Source organism: Moschus berezovskii, chromosome 12 (genome assembly GCF_049115385.1).
Source record: "Moschus berezovskii isolate FMDL1 chromosome 12, NW_MosBer_1.0, whole genome shotgun sequence".
Lineage (NCBI taxonomy): Eukaryota > Metazoa > Chordata > Mammalia > Artiodactyla > Moschidae > Moschus > Moschus berezovskii.
Window position 1 is genome coordinate 42,046,382 of NC_142471.1, and position 16,258 is coordinate 42,062,639.

At 35.8% G+C, this 16,258-nt stretch overlaps 1 protein-coding gene and 1 pseudogene across 2 annotated transcripts in view; one reads left to right on the forward strand and one right to left on the reverse strand.

Annotated features, from left to right (window-relative positions):
* Positions 1-5,096: 5,096 nt before the first annotated feature.
* The window catches only part of WAPL (WAPL cohesin release factor), a 79,023-nt gene continuing 67,861 nt past the window's right edge, over positions 5,097-16,258 (reverse strand). For both annotated transcript variants that reach the window (XM_055425308.2, XM_055425307.2), the window contains exons 13-19: positions 15,722-15,897; positions 15,283-15,398; positions 14,899-15,060; positions 12,341-12,548; positions 11,475-11,563; positions 7,915-8,010; positions 5,097-7,433 (exon numbers count right to left, since the gene is read on the reverse strand). In XM_055425308.2, the coding sequence (XP_055281283.2) occupies positions 7,368-7,433; positions 7,915-8,010; positions 11,475-11,563; positions 12,341-12,548; positions 14,899-15,060; positions 15,283-15,398; positions 15,722-15,897 (913 nt within the window). In that variant the 3' untranslated portion in view covers positions 5,097-7,367. The remainder of the gene's footprint in view (positions 7,434-7,914; positions 8,011-11,474; positions 11,564-12,340; positions 12,549-14,898; positions 15,061-15,282; positions 15,399-15,721; positions 15,898-16,258) is intronic.
* On the forward strand, positions 13,078-13,167 carry LOC129556033 (U6 spliceosomal RNA; annotated as a pseudogene).

Below are 16,258 nucleotides of genomic sequence, written 5' to 3' on the forward strand. Positions count from 1 at the left end.
CATATTGCAATCATTCTCCCCCAAACCACCATACAAACTATGGGCTTTTACAGTTTTGTAGCTAGCGGAATGAAAAGCTCAGTTAAAAAAAATTTTTTTTGGCCTATGCCTCGAGGCATATAGGATCTTAGTTCCCTGACCAGGTATCAAACCTGCACCCCCTGCATTGGAAGCATGGAATTTTAACCACTGGACTGCCAAGGAAGTCCCAAATGCTCAGTTTTACTGGAAGATAAACCCTTTGTTGAAACTCATCCCCATTTCAGAGCTCAAGTTTTGCCTGTCAGAAATTCCCTGCAGTGGTTATGAGAAAAATTGCACCAGTAAAAATTCTGATCTTTCATATTCTAAAAGAATTCTTGCCTGGAGAATTCCGTGGACAGAGGAGCCTGGCAGACTACAGTCCATGGGGTTGCAGAGTCAAACATGACTGAAAAACTAAAAAAATTATCAGGTTTCAAATTAGCCATCAGGTAGTATTTTATTGTTTGGTCACTCAGTCACGTCCAACTCTTTGTGACCCCATGGACTGTAGCATGCTGACCTTCCCTGTCCATCGCTATCTCCCAGATTTTGCTCAGATTCATGTCCATTGAGTTGATGATACTATCCAGATCACCATTAAGTCTCTCCGCATCCTCTGCAGACAGCGACTAGGTAGCAGTGGCAAAAATACCAGCTTTGTGTCTGTTCATTTTTCTGGCCTTTCAAATCTACTTTTTAATTTATATGAAATGAATAAATGTTATTTTTTTAAAAACCCAAATGAATACCAATTAAACAAAATTCACCTTGACATCTCCCTTCATCTCATCTTCCCACAGAAAAATCATTGTTATGTGTTTGATTAGTAGCCTTCTAGAGTTTTTCTGTCTATGCATTAAGTGTGATTGGGCTTTCATGATGGCTCAGATGGTAGACTCCACCTGAAATGCACGAGCCCTGGGTTCAATACATATGTGTATTGAATATATATATATATATTGAATGTATATATATATATTGAATGTATATATATGTATTGAATATATATATATATATTGAATGTATATATATATACACACACACACCTGGATTCAATTCACTTAACATGTTTTAAAGGAATTTAGTGTCAATGGTTTTCAGTGGGGTGATTGCGCAATTTTCCTTTTCCTGTTGTCCTTATTTTGTTACCAATGTTATATGTACTTCATCAGGTATTTATAGGGGTGTTCCCTCTTTTTCAGTACTCCAGAAGAATCTGTGTAAAATTAGATTTCTTGAAAACTTAGTGGAAATAACTTTCAAAATCATGAACTTTTGTGTTATATGTTATGGAATTTTAAAATGTTTTTTTAGAAGTTATAAAGCTCTTTTGCTTTCCATTTCATGTTTTATTCACTTCATTTGTCTAATTTGATCATTTCATTTACGTTATCAATTTCATTAACGTATCTATTCGGAGTATTCAATTAACGTCTTTTAAATTTCTCTGTACTTTTGTATTTTTATAGTTAATTTTAAATATGTACATCTTCCTTCTTGCTCAGTGTCCCAAAGTTACTTCCCCTTTTCAAAGTCTATTTTGGACTAATTTAAAAATTTTTTTCTATTACCTGGTTTCTCCTTATCAAAGGTTTATTGTATTGCTCTTGTTCTATCTTTAAAATGGAGACTTGTCTTTTAGAATTTTCAGCTATTGTTTTTCATATACTAACATTTAAAGTCCAACATTTATCCTTAATATGGTTTTGATACATCTTAAGCCTTTTGTTGTTAGTCCTAATTTTTAAACATTTTCCACCATAACTTCTCTAACCCGTAAGTTATCAGGTTAGCTTTTAATTTTCTAAACATTAAGAATTTGTCACTTAACATTTTGTTATTGTCTTCTAAGTGAACTGTTGTGTTTCCACCTTAGTTTTGCCAGTCCTGTAAATTTATGTCAGTTGATTCATGCTATATGTGAGCTTATTTGGCTTCTTCCACTCAGCATTAAATATGAGATTTATCCACATTTCTGATTGAATTAGTAGGTCATTCCCCTTTATTGCTAAATTCTGTTGCATAAATAAATACAGTTTATCCACTGCCTGCTGATGGACAAACATTTGTGTTTCCAGTGTTTGGCTACTATTAATAAAATGGCTATGAACATTTTTTCACAAATTTGTTGTGAAAATTTTTCCACAACCATCTGTTGAATGCTTTAATTTTTCCTGCACAAAAAACAAATGCTGAGTTGAAGAAGTATATCTTTACTTTTACAGGCAACTCCCAAAACTTTGTTCCAAAGTGGTGTTATGAGTTAACATTCTCACCGGCAACATTGACAAAGTTCCAACTGCTCATTTTTGCAACATTTAGTGTTATTGGTTAAATTTTGGCTGTTTTGCTGAACAGGTAGTATCTGTAATTTAAAAGTGCATTTCTATGATCACTAATGATGCAGTGTTTTTTAAATGTGTTTATTAGTTACTCATCTATCATCCTTTGTTAAGTACCTATTCAAGTCCATTTAAAAACTGAGCTGTTCTTTATTGAGTTGTAAGTTCTATATTCTGGATAAAGTCCTTTGTCAAGCAAATGATTTGTGAACATTTTCTCCCGGTCAGAATGCTTTTTCACTTTCTTATGATGTATCTTTATGAACATGCATTTTTTTATTTTGATAAATGTAAAGCTTTATAGTTTCACCCTTTACACTTAGATCTATGATCCATCTGGAATTTGTGTCTGGTAAGAGGTAGGGGTCTAGGTTTTTTAAAAATAGTTATCTAGTTGTTTCAGAATGACTTAAGTACTTTCACATTAAAAATCGCTTTGGTGTCTCTGCCAAAAATTATTTGATGTATTGTATGTGTATCTGTTTCTAGACTCTGTTGTACTCATCTATTTGCCCTTATGCTAATATCACATGGTTTTAACTACTGTAGTTTTGTGGCAAAACTTGAAGTTCAGAAGTGTATGTGAAAGTCGCTCACTGACTCTTTGTGACCCCATGGACTGTAACTTGCTAGGCTCCTCTTGTCCATAGTGTATACCCTTCAAGATTATCTTGCTCCTTTAGGTCCTTTGCAGCTCCATGTGAACTTTAGGTCATTTTGTCTCCTTAAAAATGTTTGCTATTGTAGGGAGTAAGGTATTATGGACTTAGGCAGCACCTCAGGTAGCTCTGAAAAACTGCTTCAAAGAGGTTGGGTGGGGAAAGAACAGTATATATGTGATTTTGGTGAAGGGTGAGTACATGAAGTCAGGCACACATTTTTCCAGGTTTCTGCTAGTCAAGATGAACAATTATCACTGTGAAGGATTTTAGTGCTTTTCTCCATGTGAGGAGATACAATTGGGCTAATAAAATCAGCTCCTGAAATATCTATCTGAAGACCTGTTCTGCCAGTGCCCCCAGTACCCCCCACACCAGCACAGAGCACCTCATTTCTGTGCACCCTAAACTCCTTTTAGTGGGTGTTGAAAATCAGCAGCTGCAACAGCACGAATTAATCCTTGTAGAGACACATGGCAAGTGCCAATTTGTAGTTGATATTCTATTTACCATAGCCTCTGTTATACAACTCTGGATAGCAGACAGGTCCCTTTAATCTAGGTGGTATACAGGTATGGTTTTCCATTTTTGTTTCTTAAGCCAGTGCATGACCTTTGGAGTATTCAAATTGCAGACATGTAAGCAAAGGAAACAGAGGTTTGATCAAAACATTCAACAGTATTCCATTTTTTCTTCAGTTTAAAGACTTTCTATATCAAATTACTTATCTATGCATCCTGTATGAGATCATTAACCGACAGTGAACTGTGCAAACCTCTTCTGGTCCTTCTTTCCAGTGTATAAAACCTTGTCTGGAATTTTTTAATGATCATTTGTTTTCCCCCTGCTTTATTAGTTACTGCTGCTGCTGCTAAGTCACTTCAGTCGTGTCCGACTCTGTGTGACCCTATAGACAGCAGCCCACCAGGCTCCCCCGTCCCTGGGATTCTCCAGGCAAGAACACTGGAGTGGGTTGCCATTTCCTTCTCCAATGTGTGTAAGTGGAAAGTGAAAGTTAAGTCGCTCAGTCATGTCCAACTCATAGCGATCCCATGGACTGCAGCCTACCAGGCTCCTCCATCCATGGGATTTTTGGCAAGAGTACAGGAGTGGCTTGCCATTGCCTTCTCCGATTATTAGTTACTACCAAGATATTAATTAGAGATTTGCTGTTAACGTAATTCAAACCCAGTGCCCTCTGTGATATGAAAAGGTATTATCTCGTGTTGTTTAAAATTATCACACTGTTCTCTGTTCTTTACATTTTAATTTCCTGATGGAGTGAAAATTGTTTGATAAAAGCTACTATTTACCAAGACCTGTTTGAAACACTGCTAATACTTTACGTGTACCATCTTGATCTTCACAGCACTGAGGTTAAGTACTGGGTTGGCAAAAAAACCCATGAAAACCAGAACAATCTTTTTGGCCAATCCAGTACTATCTCCTACTTCTGGTTAAACAAACAGAAAAAAAAGTTCAGGAATTTGCTCAAAGTCCATAAACATCAGCAGTAATATTCAAATTTTATGCATGTGATTTAAGATCTATCACCTTAGCCTGCACTCTTAAACATTGTTATATATCTGCCTCTATGTGTATAAGAGGGAAAAGTAGACAGAAGCTCCCAGGACAGATCGTTTCATCTAGGTTTATAGTTAAAAGCATTCAGTAGAGGTTGAGGAACCCACTTGAATAAATACAGGAAACTTAAAGGCTGAAACTGAAAAACTATAAAAGCAGTTCTCAAAACTCAAATGCAAAGGTCATATTCAGAGGTGCAAAAGGACTAAAGTAACTTAATAAACATACCAAGGGCACAACTACTCAACCAGAAAACCACCATCCCTCATATGTGAGTTGCTGAGTTGACATTACATTCAGATGAATATTATTAAAAACACAGGGATATACATAGTGTTTAACAAAACCTGGTTAAATTTTTATGTACATTTTCAAAGTGTGAAATTCACTTCAGTGACACATTGTGTTTCCCATTAGTCAGCTGTATCAAGTTTGTGAGTCTTCTTCCTCCAAAATAATTCAATAGATTTATGTTAAAGACAACATGTGTATTGAAAGTAGCAATTTTATTTGAGTTAAAATTATTTACAAAAACCCAAAGACATACTTCATGAAACTGGTACAAACTATTTTTTTCCTGCCGTTGGCTTTTGCTCCAAAGATCACAGCTGAGAAATACTGTATAAAATAAAAATAGGATTGGATTCAGAAAAGTACTCTACCTTCTAGTTTCCAATTGGTAGTATTTACAGAAATATTTACAATGGAAAAAAAGGTTACTTTAAAACTTTAGTTAATTTGCAAGTCAGCCTCAAGTACCCTAAAATGCAGAGTTCTCTGAGGGTTAAAAACACACAAATGCACTGCGTTTGGTGAGGTGATTTCTCCCCCACCACTCCCCACCAAAATCTGCATCTCTATCAGTGCTTGACAATTAGTTATTATTTAAAAAACAAAACAAAACAAAAAACTGTTAAACACTGAGGTAAATCAATTCTCAAATGATTACCAGTGTAACAGAAAAATGTAGTTCGCCCTGATTGTTCTTATCCAAATGTTTTATAATATCCCTTACCATTCAGCCACAAGTCAGTTTTACTAAAAATCTCCTCCTTTTCCTAAATCCAATGATTAATAAATATCAATGTATTTTAAAATAATTTAATTCAATTTTATGGATATCATTTACCAATAAGCATTTAAAATAGTTTGCTAAGCTAGCTTGTATACTCAGGGCAAATACAACCTCAATCTTTCCCAAGTTACACTGGCATACTATGCTCTTAAAAGGTGATGGGTGGGGGGCTAGGGTGGGTAGGAGGAAGAAGAAAACAATTTGACTGCAATCAGTTACTTCCTTATAGATTTCCCAACAATCTGCATTATCAAAAATAGGAAGACAATAAAAGGCAGCCACTGCATTAAAAAACATTACAGCTGGCACTGATCCAAGAGCCCCGATTTGTCACTTTATTATACAAGGAAATAACAAAGTCTAAATGGGTAAAAATTAGACTTTTAGCTATTTTCCCCAATACACACCAAACTAATATTTTTATGGCTTCAAGTTTTACAAATCCAATGATGAAACATGATATAACTATCTGAAAGGTATTTTAACGTATTAAATGAAATCTCTGGAAAGCCTGTATTCAGGTCCAATCAGTAAAAAAGAAAAAATGTATAACCAGTGGTCTGAACAATAATTAATACAATAAAAATTTGCAATGTTGTAAAATTAAATATATAAAATATGTTACTGTGTGCTCCAAACAACACACTGTTCTATGAACTAAAAGATCTGGATGAAGAAAAAGGATCTTCTCTAAACCAACAATTTAAGGCTTTGCGTTTATGCATTTGATCCTGTCACTCTTATAGAAGAATATACATGTTATCTGGAAACATGAATTCCACATTGGTGTTTTAGCTTCCTTATATTTACTGTATTGAACATTAGAAAATATATCTAGAGAGTTCTCCCTCAAAACTTAATCATGTTTCAAGAGTCTCCCCTAACTTTAGGGTAAACTACCCTGGGTTTGTCTATTTTGCTTCATCCTTTAACAGGGCACATCATCTTATAGTCCCTCAAACTGTTATTTGTTTTCTTGCGTCTATAGCTATGACTTACTATGGTATGATATGAATATGGTCATGGTCTCAAAGGTGAAAAATACTTCAACAACCCAAACCAAATCAAGAATAAAAAAATATACTAATCCCTTGTGTCTTTGGATTCCATCTAATTTTAAATATAGACAGTAGTTCAGGGAACAACAACAAAAAAAATTCACAAAATTATTAAAAGCTTTATTTACGATTGGAATCATTCAACAAAAAAGCAAAAGCAAATGAGCCTGAAAAAGGAACTAAGCTGTTGTCTAGAATGTCCTCAGAACATTCAATACCTCAGTAGCTAAGCTGCCTTTGCACCTGGCTGGCATGACAACAGTGGCTCAACATACACAGCAGTTGCACTAACAGCAGCACAAGTTTTCCCCTTAAAACTTGCCCAGAATAAAGCAAGAGAACAAGGGGAGAGTATAAATTCTGCCAAAGTGTGTTTAAATACTGCGTGGAACTGTTAACAGCCTGAACCTTTTCCCTCATTTTTGATAGTTGCAGATTGATGTAGTAACTGTCATTTAGCAAATGCAGAATGCATGACGAAGAAGAAATCAGGTGGCCTTAAAAATCCAAATATGAATGATACTGATGAATGTTCTTGGTATATCTTCAAGGACTTCTTTCGTGACTTTTCTTTGTCTAAGTATAGCTCCAGCATTACCGAGCACCTGAAGCAAAGGTAAAGCAGCTAGCAATGTTCCAAGTATTCAATCACTCTGGAGATAGACTTCTGGCCCGTGGTTCCAACAGCACACTGAAACGGGGAGGAGTGGAGAGGAAGGAACAGTTAATTTCCCAAAGCACTGATTCAGAGCTTAAACTGTTTAGCTTTATTAAACCAAACATTATGAATCAAAACAAGGTGAGATTAAACTATGGCTTTCATAATACAGTATCAATATTTTGGCCCTAATAATTCAGTTACCTTAAAGAAACCACATAATTATTGAAATCATTTTTTTGCTTCTATTCATGATGGCCGTAATACTTGTATTTCTACCGTCATTTCTGAAAAAGTATTTATTGAATTTTTTAAAAAATTACAGTATTGTTTATATTTTGGTTTTTTGGTTGCAGATCACGTGGGATCGTAGTTCCCTGACCAGGGATTGAACTTGCACACCCTACACTGAAGGTGGCGTCTTAACCACGGGACTGCCAGAGAAGTCCTGTATTTCTACTGTCATTAATGTATCATATCTGAAACCACAGAAGCTGCAATAGAAGTTACTTACTGTAAGATTCATGAAGCTCAGGAATTTTTTGAGCATCTCTGTCATTATTGAAAAATCTCCTTCTGGCAGATACTCCCGCACAGTGGTCACATTGATCTAAGGAAACAAATCAAAGGAACAATGGTCAGGTGGCAGAAAACATGAGTTTGAACCTTGCACTGTATAGTTGGTTTTGGCACACATCCTATTTCCAACTTCTACAAGGTCCTTAAACTCCTTGGTTAATATGCAATTTCCTTTTCCACACTCTAACTTTTGTGAGCCTGTGAGTTCATTCCCTACCCCACCCTATTCCATCGTCAGAAAGAAAGGAAAAAGATAAAGCTGCCAAAGACTACACAGAAACATTTATGTGCATAAATGCACAGAAAAATGCCTAAAATAACAAAATGCACTGTTGAAGGTGGGGGGGGCAGGGGGGGCGGGGATAAGAATAGCAAGGAAATGCTGACTGAGAATGTATCCAAAAAGCTGATTAGGAATATAAAGAAAAAGATCAAGGAAAATTCTTCATGTAGGCTAAGAATTAACTGTATCTTTCCAAAGGAAATCTAATATCATCTATAGAAAGAAAATGTAGGCAATGTCAGGACAGAAGATTAGGATGTTTCCCTCCATTATCAGCAAGAAGCAGCCAAATTGTATATTAGCCAGTTTATTGTAAGAAAAATACACAGCCTGCTTAAAATGTTGTTTTATTTCAATATGTATTTAAAATGCTTTTAAGATTCATAAGGGCTTCCCTGGTGGCTCAGAGGTTAAAGCGTCTGCCTCCAATGCAGGAGACCCGGGTTCGATCCCTGGGTCGGGAAGATCCCCTGGAGAAGGAAACAGTAAACCACTCCAGTATTCTTGCCTGGAGAATCCCATGGACTGAGAATCCTGGTAGGCTACAGTCCACGGGGTCGCAAAGAGTCGGACACGACTGAGCGACGGAACGGAACGGAAAGATTCATAAAGAATAAAAGGAAAAGCTCTTCTAAGGAGGCTCACCTATAATAAAAAGCACATACCAAAAAAAAAAAAAAACAAGACAGGAAGAGGGATGCTTTTGATTTCATATGTGCTGATGAAGACATGGAAGAGTACATATTACCCTCTTAGGAAATTTGCAACCAATCCCCTCTCTCCCACTTTTACAGCTACTCAGTAAAACCTTGCAGCTAAAATCCTGAGAGATTTTACAATCTTTAAACACTTGTATTTTAAAATAGAGAATATATTGAAGAATACATCGTGAGGGCAATAGCTATGGTAACTAACTGCAGAGGTAAAGGAATGCTGGATTTAAAAACATCTTTAACCAATTGCAAGGAAAGGGACATGATAGCACAGTGGTGGGAAGAATAGTATGTTAACTATGAAGATGGCTCAATAGAAAAGTGTACTTCTCTCATTCAGAATAAATTAGATCCTAGGTTTCAAGTGAAAGCTTCTGAACAACCCAAATCAAATCCTTTTCTATCAACAAATTACAGAGTACAACATAATAAGTAGCCAAGGCATGGGAAGGAGAGTCAGAGCATTTATTTTAAAACAGTGTGCAATAAATGGTAGTGTGTACAGGAGGTAAGAAAAGGTGTGAAACGGCATGGCCTATTTCAGAAATTTAGAAATGTAACCAAGGGGTATGACAGATTTTAATACTGCATCAACTATACTCAACAAAATAAAATATTAGAGAAGCATTTAAGTTTGGAGTCTTATAGCAGTAAACAAAGCTATCACTTCCTAAATGATCGTGAGTCAACAAAGACTGGCGAATGTGACACTGAAGAGAGTTAACAGGATCAGATGTTCTCTTAAGAAAGTTAGCTATGGTAGTGGTATGGAGAGTCGAGAGCAGCAAGAACAGAAAGACCACAGAGAAGACTGACCATTAAAATGCATCAGATGTATACTGGGTAATGGAAAATAACACCAGAGTCTCCTGGGCTTCCTAAGCATGCTGTGCTTTACCTTAAAATAGCCCTTACTGCATATAATCACCTGCTTTCTTGTCTTTCCTCCACTTAAACACTGGGCAAACCAATCTTTTACATTTTGTGGAATCGGCTAGCTTTTTAGGGTTAATCATAATGATCCCTAAGGTAAGAAAGATATCCTGGGCTCTAAAAATTCACAATATTGTCTACAATCTAACCTCTTTTTAGACACGAGAGAGAAATAATTCACATCTGAAAAAAACTCAATTTTAAGAATCATTATTTAAGAATATAACTGAAACCAGGGTGTATGCAAAATATGGAGAAATCTTTTAAATTTTTTTTGGGGGGTAGGGGTGGAGGGGTATGCTTTCCTCCTCCTTTTTGCTTGGTATGTGCTTCCCATTTGCCCTTAAAATCTCTGAATTTTAAGGAAATAAAGACAAGGGCTGAGCTTGAAGAGAGTCCAGGAAAGGAAAAAAAAGATTTGTGGGGCCTCCAGTGCCATGGTAAGAACTCTGGTCTTGATCCTGAAAGCAGTTGTGCCAGCAAGGGCCAACAACAAAGCGGGCCAGTGTGCACTTAGATCAGAGTCTTTATACAATATGGAATAAATGAACAAGAAAGATCCAGAAAAATACACAGGACTTAAGACAAATAAGGTATACAGGAAGAACAAAAATGACAATGCAGAAAACTCGATGGCAAAAATGAGGAAATGTGAGTGGGTTGATAGAAGCCCTTGATATCGTGATTACGTTCTTTTCTTCTAGCCCTCTAGTCTTAAGAAAAGAGAAACTTGCCATCCCACTATACAACAGATCTCCATTCTTTCTTGCATCGTGAACACCCTTGCTTGTAGGGGGAGAAAACCCACCTCTCTTTTATTTTAAAATTTGGCTTTTCTACTGGGCCTCTCTGTTAAAAAAATAAATAAATCCCACGTGTCCTCCATTTTAAAGCAGACTGTTCAAATAGCCAGAAATGTCCACTTCTATGCTGATTCAGCCCAATTGTGTTCACATTCACATCCTTTTCGTAGTTAAATCATGATCTAAGTCTCACATAGTAATCCTTTTCCCGGCCAATGAGTAGATCAAACAAAAGCATGTGAGCCAATGTTGGCCAAGGTAAAGGAAGTCTACTTTTTGCGTTGGGTGTGGAGAAGTCCTAGGGAAAAGAAACCATTGCTCTTTCAACAAAGAGAAACAAAGAGGCCACATTCTTCTGCTGGGCATTATTTAACTAGGTGAGACATAGAGTCAGCATAGGTGCATGATGAAAGCTAGCAAAAGACAACATGCAGAGGACAGCAGAGTTTAAAAGTAGAAATTATGAGTCCTTGATATCAGGTAGGCTAAACTTTTCCACCTTAAGCTAGCTGAGCACAGGTCTTATATGATGCTCTTTTACGTCAACCAAAGACATGTGAATTGATTCCTCTATCAATCTGGAACTTTCTCATCAACACCAATATACTCTTACTTTGAAATGTACCTTCTAAAGTTCACCAAATATTTAAAAGTTTTTAACAGGAGGGAAAAATTAAGTAACAAGTTAATTAAGTAATGATGTGAAGTGGCTGCAATGAAATTCTTTTAGGGTAACATAAAATAACACAGAACTCTTACTTACTGGACTCTCCTGGCAGAGACACCCAAGAAGCAGTGCTGTGTATGAGGCCACAATGCAATCCTCCATGTGTTTGCCAGCATGCTGAAGGGCTGAAAGTATTAAAACAGAAAACTAATAGTATACATGTGCATATATATATAAAAACCAAAAACTACAACAAACAAAAGCGCCTAGGAAACCAGCAACTGTGTCATCTTTACTTCAAAACAGATAAACATTGATAATGGTACTAGGAAGATGTAATATCCACACAAATTAACCAAATTAAAAAAAAAAAAAAAAACAACCCACAAATGGTAGAGGGACCTTAATATAAAAGCTAAAACCATAAAATCCTTAGAAGAAAACACAGGACTAAATATTTGTGACCCTGGGTTAGGAAATGGTTTCTTAGATACAACACCAGAACCACAAAAGACAATATAAAAAATAGGTAAGTTAGACTTTATCAAATTTAAAGCTTCACCATCAAGAGGACAACTCATAGAATTTATCTGCAAACCAGGTACTTGATAAGAATCAAGGCTCTAAAAATTCTTACTCAATAACAACAAAAAAGACAACCCAATTTAAAATGTGGGCAAAATATCAAACCTGTAAAAACCCTTAGGTATCACGTTATTTGGCTGCTTCTCTTTACAGATGAGTAAAGAAAGGCCCAGGGAGGAAAAGCAGATCTTTCCAACAGTGCACATACACCATTCTCACTACTAGATGAAGAACTGCTACGAAACAGCAGAGCTTGTGTGCACTTAACTAGAGAGGCCATAAAATAGCAAGATTATGACAACACAGGAATTAAAAAAATGTTTTACAGGGGGAAAAAAAACACGTTTTAAAAAATAAACCCGTCAAAATAAATATACCTTTATTGAGGTCAAGTTCCTCATCGTCCTCCTCCTTCTTATTCTTCTCTTCTGTGCCATCAGTCTTCTCAGTTGATACCCACTGTATTTCTCCACTTGTTTCTTGCCACTCTCCACTCTTATCATGCTGAGTGGTGGGAGCATCTTTGATCAATTCATCTGTTTTACTTTCTGCCAACTGTGCTGCTCGCTCTCGCTCAAGGAATAGCTGATAAACATTTTTGAAGATCATTAAAAAGGGATCACCAACCAACATCAATGTACCCAAATGTAAGGCTCTATTTGCTTTTAAACATCACTAACCCTAAGAAGCATACTGTCTGGTAAAAAGGCTAAGTATCAGTAAAAGTCCTAGCTCTACATCCAACTAAAAGACAAAACTATAAATGCTGCTGGGATTCAATTAAGTAAATTATCTACCGATGATGTATGCATTCCACTTTTAAGAATGAAAATCTCAACACTTTCCTTTAATTTGGATAATAACGGGCAGGAAGTTGAAGCAAAAAAATACAAATTAAAAGTTAAAATTAAAACAGTGAAAAATTCTTTAAATCCAAGCAGCCTGGATAAATTAACCGAAAGGAAGAAAGGAGACTGAATAAAGTTTCACAATATTGGGGAAAAACTAATGGCTTCTTAAGAAATTTAAACAAAAACCAAAGAAAGTAGAAAACAAGTTCTCAGAGAAAGACTGAGAACTAAATCTCAACTGCTATATTAACAATAAAAGTATAGTATTTGCTTCAGCGACACATATAATAGAGAATATTAGCATGGTCCCTGCGCAAAGATGACACCAAATTCATTAAGTGTTCCCTATTTTTTTTTACAACCAGAGATTATCACACTAAATGAAGTCAGTCACAAAGAGAAAGACAAACGCCATATGATTTATATGTAAATCTAAAACATGACACAAATGAACCTATCTACAAAGCAGAAACAGACTCACAGATGTAACAGACTTGTTGCCTATAGGGAGGGGGATGGGAGAGGGAAGGACTAGGAGTTTGGGGTTAATAGATGCAAACTATTACATATAAAATGGATGGACACAAGGTCCTACTCCATAGCACAGGGAACTTATATTCACTGTGATGGGATAAGCCATAAGGGAACAGAATATGAAAAAAAGTGTGTATCTATAACTGAGTCACTTTGCTGTGCAGCAGAAATTAACACTGTAAATCAATTACACTTCAATTTAAAAAAAAAAAATGCAAGTACAATTGTCAATGGAGGTATACACCAGCAAGTCTAAAAGGGAACATACTAAAAAAAACTCTTGCCTTCAGTTACTTATTTCCCTGTGCTGGCACAATGTTGAATGTACAGAAAGCATTTCATATATTTGCTGACATGATCTGGAGAAACCCTAAATTACCAATGACAGCTACCAGAAAATTAAATGCAAGTAGATCTCAAAAACTTGCTGAAATATACAGAAGAATGGTATGTAAAATTTAATACCCTTAAGAAAGTAAAATGTAAGTTTTATATAAAGCAGTATTTCTTAAAATTAGGTTCAAAGGGAACCCAAGATCCTTTCAGGGAGTACTTGAAGTCAAAACTGCATTCATAAGAATATTAAAAGGTCAACCGACTTCTTTCATTCTTTCATGACTGTATGGTGGAGTTTTCCAGATCTACACGCTATGTAATTATGCTATTGTTTCAATGGCTAATAGAATGTGTGCCTGTGTTTTATAGTTTTTTCAGTTTTGACTTCTAATTTAGTAAATATCAACAGATAAAGCACACATAAACAAAGTTCTTTGGAGTCCCCAATAATTGTTAAGAGTATAAAAAGGTCCTGAGATCAAAATGTTTGAAAAGAGAGTGACGGGCATCTAGTTGCAGATTATTTCCTGAAAACACAGTTCAAGCACTTCTAGTTTCAAAAAGACCAAAAGGATTAAAGGTTAGCAAAGACTTCAGAAAAAAATGAAAAGGATGGTTCATTATTATTGTCACTTAAGGAAATGACAAAAGTAGCTTGCAAAAAGATAAAAACTGTAATGCCAGCATTGTCAAAAAAAAAAATCCCAAAAACTCACATATAGTTTTGGGAGGAAGTATAAACAAGAGGAAAGGGAGTGTTTGGGGTGGGGTGAGTTGGGGACATCAGTTTTAACATATTAGTACATAGTCTAACAATTTTGGTTCAAGTCCTCTAGCATTTACTGGTCTGATCTGTGCCCAGGACTGTGTGCACCTGAATACTGGGACATACTTATACTTTGGAAAGTATACTTATACTTATCCCAGATGGGATAGAGGACTAGGGCTAGAAGTTAATTCCTAATTTGTTGTTAATAATCTATTTTTGATTCATAAACAAATGGGCCTTGTTTCTGCTTTTTGCTAACAGTGACTGTCACAGCTGAAAACAGCAGAGTAAATGAAGTAATGGTACACATTCTAACCTCTCACTGAACTGGTGAAAATATCAGAGAAAGAGAGAGAGGAGGTTGAAGGGAGACAGAAGATGCAAGTGATCAAGAATTTGGACAGATGCAACAAACAAAGGGTTATGGTTTTAAGTTATTGCTTACCTGCACTAAAGCCTGAACTGCATGAACTTGTCCAGCTATCCTTAAACTATCATCTCCTTCACTATAGAAGGAAGAATCAAAAGAACATGATGTTTCCATGTTGACAAGACAGTGCCGATTTCGAGCACTATATTCCACTAGATTTATCAGTAGACCTAAACCCTACAAAAATGAAAACATGCATGTTACACAGGTGAGGATTAAAAGCAAATGAATACAATATACGTAACTCTTAATGGCAGCCAGAAAACTAGCCAGTGCTCTACCATCTACAAAATGGTTAAAAACCAGTATATAAAATAATGATCTTCCCAAACAAAGATGTTGTTTTCATCATCTTACTAGATCAAGTACACATTTATGAAACAAGTCACTTAAACTCACCAGCACTCGAATATCAAATCTCTGCTCCTGAGGTAGGTACTTTGGAACCTGAAGCACACAGTTCATGGCTGTGCCAATCAAGCCATCCTGTTCTCCTGTTTTGGTGCTGCCCCATTCTGAAATGGGGAATGGGCAGAGTATGAAAATTGTTACTGTTAATTATAACAAACTATTAACATGAATGTTAAAAATATACAGCTTAAAAAAGAATAGTTATTTCTTTATTAAAATATATTGTTGACTATAATATTTCTAAGGCAAGCCACAAGGCAGGTTCTAAAAATATCAGCTCTTAAAAGCAATATACATGAATAAGTGAGTTACGTGACAGCAATTTAAAAACCACTACATTGAAAGAAGAAACAAGGGAATTAACTTATTTTTACATGTAATATTGTATAATCTATCAATGAGAATATATGTAGGAAATATGTCTTACCATTATCATTAGTTAAATTGAGCAACACCCCAATGATGGCCCTCATGCAGTCTTCCACTGCTTTGCCCACGTGATTAGTTACATTCTGGTGAGGCAGAGGCTTACTGTCAGGTAAGCATACACTGTTCTCAGCACGGTTATACTGCTTAATCAGCTCTTCACAATGTTGTAATGCTCTTAAGAGAAGACAAAATACAGACTATTATGCTCAACAAAAAGTTATATTAAGAACTTCTACTGACTTGGAACTTAATGCTGTAAATCTGTCATAAAGACTGCCAAATTAATCTTTTTCTACTCCAGAAGTTATGTGAACTATTTAATCATGTATCAAACATGTCTGATATCACACTAGGTGCTAAATTTTATTTTGGAAAAACTTGATAATATAAATTTTTCTAAGCAAAGTGAAAAATTATAAACTCGATGCAAAAGTTTATACTATCAACAGATGTCCCCAATTTTCCCAATCTCTCCAACATAACAAACCTACTATTCCACCTCACCCAAGGTAAAACCATTAAAAGCCAGCACTGG